Genomic DNA, 8,066 nt, shown 5'->3' with positions numbered 1-8,066 from the left:
CAGTCAAAGTCACTTAGATCACATTTCTTCCCCATTCTGAAATTTGGTCTGTAAAACTGCTGAACCACTTGACCATGTCTGCATGCTTTTATGCATTTAGTTGCTGCCACATGAATGGCTGATTAATATTTGCATTAGCAAGCTGGTATACAGGTTTACCTAATGAAGAGCTGGGTGAGTGTATACTAAAGCTAATAAAATATTTATGTCAGAACATTTATTAGTTTGAGGTATCCAAAACAGTATTTCCCCAAGCCATTGGCTTGAGGTTAACAAGTAATGGTTAATTTATTCTATTTATCATTAATGGCATTTATCCAGAGACAATCCTCCCCTGGAGCAATGCAGGGTTAAGGGCCTTGCTCAAGGCTGTGCTGATCTTATTGTGGCTACACCAGGGATTGAACCACCAAGACCTTGCGGGCCTCAGCCATGTACCTTAACCACTACGCTACAGGCCGCCCTGTTGTCCCAATTATAGTAACATTAACCTCGAAGAAGATTCCAATGTCCAAATGTTTTCTATATTAATACACAAAGAATATATTGCACCATAGATTTTAATGACAAAATTAAGGTTAGCATGTAATATTGCACATACAGTATGAACCATTATACACTATACATAATCTATGTAATTTGCTGCAGTACTGAAGAGGAGCCAGCACTTCACACTTGAGGGTTGTTGTTGAACAGATATTCTGCCTGAAAAACATAAAATAAATAATAATAATTCAGAAAATGATTAGACAAATACTTTGATTATTATGTTCGATATACTCATAGTAAAATATGTAATAATACATTTAACATTTTTGTATAATACTAGTAATAATAATATTATTATTAAAAGTACCAGAAAATCAACGGGATCATCAGGTTTAGCTTTGCAGCACTCTATTAGCCCTTGGGTGAGGGTTGGCATGACATTCTTCATGAGATAACTTCGCAAAGGAGCCGTCTGGGCGTCCAGCAATTCCTGCTCCACTGTCTGTACCTCCTCCGTGTGTTTGCTCTACAGAGCAAACACAGCATTATACATTCAAACAAATATGGCATAAATACTACACTTCTTTGGATATCGGTATCAAAATTAACTCCCTATACATTTGTTTTGAAGCTTACCCACTCCTCCCATCGTGCAGCCCTATTGGCCAACTCCTCTTCTTCTCTTCTCTCGATCTCAGCCCTTTCGGCTGCCAGCTGCTTCAGCCTCGAGTCAGCAGTCCTCCGCTCCTCCTCCTCCACCTCCTCTGCGGTGCGGCCGTAGTTTCTTTCAGTCCCCACAACATTGGTGATTTTCTCCATCACAACCAAGTAGTCCAAGTCATCGCTGCTGGTAATTTCTGGAGGAAACAGCACCATGTCGGCATCAAAATGCTACTATATCTTGAAGTCTCTCAGAAAGGGTAGCTTCTACTATCCAATTTCTAATGTTAAAGCACAGCAAAAATGAGTAAACTTGATTGCTATCAAAGGTCAAGCACACTTTTCCCTCACAGAAAGTTTAGATATTCAACTCCTGCACTACCAATGTGCTCCAAATGAATTTCCAGCTCATCAAAATAGTTGAGCACTGTTTCATCTTCAATGTTGCTTTCTCGGAAGCTTGCCAGTCGGCGGGGAAATTGGTCCTGTGTGTAGTGAGTGCCCTCAACTGCACTCTCTGGCAGATTAAGCACACGGGTCTTCAAAAATTCATCTGTGGCATTCAGAGACAAAATATGCTCTGTAACAAAAAAGATAGAAAAGTATTATTATTAGGTAAATTGTCAATATCGATCTAGTAAGTAGTATTGTATATAGTATATACTGTACAATGTTTTGCCACATGTATGTGGCACACCTGTATGGTTTAACATGTCTGTACACAAACACACACACATATGCATGTGTTTATTGTGTATGCATGTATAAATCTTATGTCAGTACATACTGAAACATTACACATAGAATAAGGAATAATGTTGTTCAATGACAGTCAGACCTGGAATTATCTTTTTGTTGAAAGGGGGTACTTTCGACCCAGTATCCTCTGGTTCATCCTCATCAGCTAAATACAAAACAACATTATTTATGGAAAGAAACATATAGCCTTTGCATATTGAATGTTTATTGTTACTGCATGTAAGTACCACTGAACAGCTCCTTGGCTTGATCATATGTTTTAGGAAACCCATCCAGAACAAATCCTTGATTTCTGCAAGGGGTAGAATTGAGTTTCTCTCTCATGACTCGAATAAGAAATTGGTCATCCAGCCGTCCTAAAAGAACAAATAGTTAACAGTATTACTTACATAAATCAATTAGATTTCTGTCATCATTACTGTGACTACACTAAAATGATGTCTGTAGATAAATAACCTCCATTCTGGTCCATGTTTTCCTTTAGACCTTCCAAGAATTCTTGTGAAGCAGCCATGTCATCGTCTTCATTTTCCTCATCTGCCAACTGAGTCAGTGTCTCCTGGAATCCAAACAGTCATATGCAACATCACCATTGAAGCTTCAAGCTCACTCTGCTTAACTGCTTTGAATCAGTGTGCATGCATACAGTATCAGCTGTAGTTCACATGCAAAACGTGCTATGGAGACTAACCAGGTGTGCAATGCATTCAGTAATGGCATCTTTGACTTTGATGTGATGCAGTTTGTAATGTTTACAGATCTTCTCTGCGACAGTACTCTTCCCAACAGCAGGAGGTCCCAGGATACAGGTACGGATTGGCTAAAAGACACAAATTCAATATATTTCCTTCAATGCTGTTATGAAGACAGCATGGTTCAACTGTGTTAAGAGTGGTTCAATTGTGATCACATACACGCTCCTGCAAACCATTAGAAGTGATTGCAGTTTACACCTGGATTTAAATTTACATTTGCAATAATTTTGCAACAATGTTAATTATCACTGTCAGTTATGACTATAGGATACAGCACGTGCAGTAAAGCAGTTGCTCAGGATGGTTTAATTTTATGATAGGCTTCGGTGTTGAATGCAGCGTACCAGTAGCCCCCTGGTCTGTCTGTATTGCTCCACAACGAGGTCAATGTTTTCAACCATTCCAGATTCACACACCCACTGGACATTCAGGCTCTCCTTCAGAGCGATAGCTTCCATTCGCAGATTCATGAAGAGAGAATCAATGTCTGTTTGCTATAAAAAATAAAAAGTACATCATTGTTTCTCAAGTTAATGTTAAGACAAGTATGACATGAACAAGTTATTTCAAATTAATTCTACAACCATCCCCCCATAAACTAAAAACGCTCTCCATGGTCTAGCATTGTAAGACTGCTTTACATGGAACATACTGCTAAATCTTTTGTGAGGAATGCATCTTCTTTTGGGACATTCTGGATTTTTCCTGGTCCTAGAACTTGACTTATCACCTAAAAAATGAAAAACAAATATTGCAATCATTGTTTCTGAATAATAATAGTAATAATAATAATAACAATTACCAAAATTACCATGACTCACTTTCATAATGTCTTCTAATGTATTCTTGGACTCATCCACAGCAACTAAGTAGTGTGTCTTTGGCTTGAAATCAATAATGTTCTGTATCACACTTGTAAAAACGAGCAGAAGAAATAGATGATAATTATGCATTTCAAAGAATATCCACGCTGTAACATAATGAAATCAATGTGTCTAATCAATATAACAAGGAACCTGGCCAAGTCGTTGACATGAATGGTAGGAACGATATTGTCCCCTGCTCCAAAGACAGGAATTTCTGAAACCTCTCCCATCCAAGAAGTCTAGAAAGAAAGAAAATGTGATCAAATGGAGAACATTACCATGATGACAGAATACCAATACTCAACAATGAGAGTAATAAGTATAAATGAATTACCTTGAAAAAGAAGTGAAAAATGTTCTCGCCCATCCCATACTGAAGGCCCGAGGCTACAACATAACTATCAAACTTGGACTTGTCCTGAAAAATGAAAATAATGTTAATCAGTGAAGAGTGTAGTACAAGTAGGCTGAAAATAGAAGCTAAAGTCCTATATCAGATCCTGGTTATATCTAATGCTCATAACTGTAAAATGCTATCTGTTAATCTTGTGGGTGCACTTACTGTCTTTCCCATTTTAATAACAAGTTTCTCCACACTGATATGATCTTTAAAATTTGGATGAGGTCGCCTTCTTCGGTAGTCTTCTTCACTGAAAGGAATCTCAGGTTGTTCCTGAGGTTTAAAAAAACAAGTTCAGCTTTACTTTAAGCAAGTTCAAATAATTTCAGCATCATGTTTATCTAGTATAGCATGGAAAAACAGTACAGTTTAATAATTTACCAGTACGTTAAATAAAATTTCACAAAGGACTCAAAACTGATCAGAGTACAAATTAAAAACATACTTACTGGATCAATGGGCCTGCTCATGACCCAGGTCATCACAGTTGATATCAAGATGAACATCTTTGGGTCATTAAAATCGTCCAGGGCTGCATGTAGGGCTGAAATTAAGTAAAGTGTTACAAGAGCCACACTTTAAGGGTAATGATATATATTCATCGCTGTTGCAAGTTAATAGTAGGCTATATGGTAACTTAGAAGTAGTAATTACCTGAAATTGCCCAAGATGCCTCATCTATCTGGTCAGTGTTTTCAGTGACATTGTAGATAATAATATCACATTCCATCAGCTTCAGGAGAAGTTCTTCCCGGTTCATTGACTGCAAAATAGGGCAGTTATTGAAACCAGTTAAAAGATGCTTTTGAAAGCTTTTGAGTCCCAATATATTTTATTTAATAAACTCAGTTTACATTCATTCACATTTTCAGGTACAATTAAATATATACTGTAAGTTCAATGCTGGTCCACTAACAATGTGCGCAGTATGAAAGCAAACCAGAACAATCAGGGCACCAAACTACAGAGGTGAATATGAAAGCAAACCAGAACAATCAGAGCACCAAACTACAGAGGTCAGTATGAAAGTAAACCAGAACAATCAGACACCAAACTACGGAGGTGAGTATACATTATTCACTTTTACGAATTGTTTGTAATTTGTTTCCGAAAGGATACCACAGATAGACAGAAATGTCACTGATTAATCAAAGTACCAATGAACACACAGGAAAAATGAGAACCATACATCACATATGCTGTCAGTTTCTCCATCACAGTTGCCTATCAATTATCCATCCATCCATCCATTATCTGAACCCGCTTATCCTGAACAGGGTCGCAGGGGGGCTGGAGCCTATCCCAGCATACATTGGGCGAAAGGCAGGAATACACCCTGGACAGGTCGCCAGTCCATCGCAGGGCACACACACCATTCACTCACACACTCATACCTACGGGCAATTTAGACTCTCCAATCAGCCTAACCTGCATGTCTTTGGACTGTGGGAGGAAACCGGAGTACCCGGAGGAAACCCACGCAGACACGGGGAGAACATGCAAACTCCGCACAGAGAGGCCCCGGCCGACGGGGATTCGAACCCAGGACCTCCTTGCTGTGAGGCGGCAGTGCTACCCACTGCGCCATCCGTGCCGCCCCTATCAATTATTCAGATCTCAAACATTACAAAAACCTGGAAACATAGTGTGACCACGAAGTGACTCTAACTGAACTTTGATCTAGATGCAGTAACAAAAGATGCTTTGAATATGCAATTTCATTTGGTTTGTCGGAAAAAAAGTTCCTATCATTTAAAATGTGCATGGGTTCAAGTCAATTCAAGCAAACTTGGTGGGAAAGTGGTCTAAGTTACTCACATGATACTCTTCGGTTGCAAAACTCAATTTCTCCTCAGCTTTGCTTAAAGTGGTTCCAACTATTTCAAAAGTGCCTTTCTGTAGTTTAGATTTTTGTTCATTAGACAAACTATCTTCTTCTTCCATCTCACCCTCCTCAGCCTCCTCCAGTGATGCTCCAACAACACAGGTAGACAAAAACTGCAGTGTATGAAAAAAGAACATATATTATAATATACATTTTATAAAATATTAAATATAAATCCGATTAAATAATTCAAATAATTTAAAATGTCACACACACACACACACACACACACAAGCACAGCATACTAGCCTCATTCAAAATCTTACTATGGTTAATTACATCAGTTGCTGACAACTTTGGTATTTTGTTTTAGTATTTTGTTTTTTCTTTAGTTTAGCCATAATGACATGATGTCGATAAATTTAAACTGGTCAGCTACACATATATAATAGTGTGCAAAAATATGGGCACCCCTGGTCAAAAAGCCTTTTACAATTAATATCTAAGAAATGACCCTCTTAGAAATGAACCATCTTCATTCTGAAATCCTTGGACAACTGTTTAGAGGAATCCATGGTTGTTAACACCAGACAAAACAGCCGCAGTGGCTGAATACTGAATACTTTAGAAGGCATGGAGTTCAGAATAAAAAGTTCAGCCCTGGACTTATACTGAAGCCCTAAATAGTAAATCAACTGGGTAATACTATTTTTAAAAGAAACAAAGAATAACCAAAAGGGTTCCCAAACTTTTGCACAGGGCCTTTTTCCCTGTTTTCTCATTTATAAACAGTAAACAATTAAATTAAAAACAATCTTGCTTTAAAATTTGCAGAAAGGTCTCATGTTTGCTTGGGTGCCAACTTTTTTACACCCCACTGTATGTTTTACTTTCCGCCAGGGAGCTCTGTCCTCGCCATTATGCAATTTAAGTATGCTGAATTAGTTTAAGTGGGCTATCTATTTAGTTTTCGCGGCGGGCATTCTAGTTGTAGCCTGTACACGTCATCCCCGACTTGCTAACAGCAAGCACTGTAACAGTTCAAAACTCCCGGTTGAAAATGCTACATAGGACACAGCTACATGTATTGTTAATATCCAGTTACTGCACTTGCCAGGAAAACTCGGCAGAACTCAGCTAAACGTGACAAACCTTGACAAACTGTGACAAACAGATCTGCTGACCTGACATCATACGGATACATATATACCATTAAAACAATTCGCCGAGATAGGCTGAAGTTTTATTTTTAAATGAACGAACTGACATGCCTTTGCGATCCATTTTGATGAGTAGGAGTCGATACGATTGATAAAAACCCTTTTGGTGTGGGGTCTGCTTGCTTCGTCTCCGTCTTCCATTCTGTCGAAACTAGTATCTTTGTCGTTGCTAGGCAAACAGACGCGTTCTTGTTGCTGGATATAAGTTTCACAAATTAGTATAGCGCAGCGATCGGATAATACGCTTATCACAAAGCATGACACAGACTATCCACAAGATTTAGTCATCATGGAGCCTGCACAGAAGTTTGCGTAGCATAACGTCCACAAAGACAACGTGGTGACACGTAAGACGCACAAGCTAGATCCTAAATGCAGAATCCTCACGACTATGTTTTTTTTATTTGGATGACATGCCAATGTATACTATTCTAATGTTTGGACTAATTCAAATATTTTTCCTATAATGACAATGTACTTAAATTTCAGCAATTAAAATTTGTGTAAATAATCACGTGACACTATATGCCTCGGTGGCTTTGTTGCCTTCCCCCTGGTTTAGGATTTTGGTGTTACGTCTGAGTGTATGTGATTTCAGTAAAATATGTACTTACTCTCAGTGAGCACTTTATTAGGCATTTATTAGACTTATTTTTTGACTTATTTGTCTTCGGCTACTGTAACCTATCCACTTAAAGGTTTGACACATTGTGTGTTCAGAGATGCTCTTCTGCATACCACTGTTGTAATGTGTGGTTATTTGTGTTACTATTACCTTCCTGTCAGCTTTGACCAGTCTGGCCCTTCTCCTGTGACCTCTCTCATTAACAATGCATTTCTGTCTGCAGAACTGCTGCTCACTGGATGTTCTTAGTTTTTTTGCACCATTTTCTTCAAACTCTAGAGACTGCTGTGCCGGAAAATCCTAGCAGATCAGCAGTTTCTGAGATACTCAAACCACCCTGTCTGGCACCAACAATCATTCCACAGTCAAAGTCACTTAGACTTTTTCCCCATTCTGATGGTTGATGTGAACATTACCTGGAACTCCTGACCCGTATCTGCATGATTTGATGCATTGCACTCCTGCCA

At 38.6% G+C, this 8,066-nt stretch overlaps 1 protein-coding gene across 2 annotated transcripts; it reads right to left on the bottom strand.

The window, feature by feature from the left end:
* Positions 1-581: 581 nt before the first annotated feature.
* Positions 582-7,131, bottom strand: ak7b (adenylate kinase 7b). 2 transcript variants are annotated; one of them, XM_061258210.1, is made up of 18 exons: positions 7,026-7,131; positions 5,748-5,927; positions 4,584-4,692; positions 4,379-4,473; positions 4,092-4,202; positions 3,864-3,947; positions 3,680-3,768; positions 3,485-3,575; positions 3,316-3,393; positions 3,008-3,157; positions 2,600-2,728; positions 2,365-2,467; positions 2,136-2,264; positions 1,988-2,053; positions 1,532-1,729; positions 1,126-1,346; positions 857-1,015; positions 582-705 (listed from the first exon to the last, which is right to left on the bottom strand). In XM_061258210.1, the coding sequence occupies exons 1-18, from the start codon at positions 7,113-7,115 to the stop codon at positions 670-672; spliced, it is 2,118 nt and encodes a 705-aa protein (XP_061114194.1). In that variant the 5' UTR covers positions 7,116-7,131; the 3' UTR covers positions 582-669. The 2 variants fall into 2 exon arrangements, with proteins under 2 accessions (XP_061114194.1, XP_061114202.1); XM_061258218.1 differs by lacking the exon at positions 1,988-2,053 and having other exon boundaries at positions 1,532-1,702.
* Between the last annotated feature and the right edge of the window lie 935 nt (positions 7,132-8,066).

Source organism: Conger conger, chromosome 1 (genome assembly GCF_963514075.1).
Source record: "Conger conger chromosome 1, fConCon1.1, whole genome shotgun sequence".
Taxonomy (NCBI): domain Eukaryota; kingdom Metazoa; phylum Chordata; class Actinopteri; order Anguilliformes; family Congridae; genus Conger; species Conger conger.
Note: the sequence above shows the minus strand (reverse complement) of the source record. Positions and strands in the feature narration are given on the sequence as shown.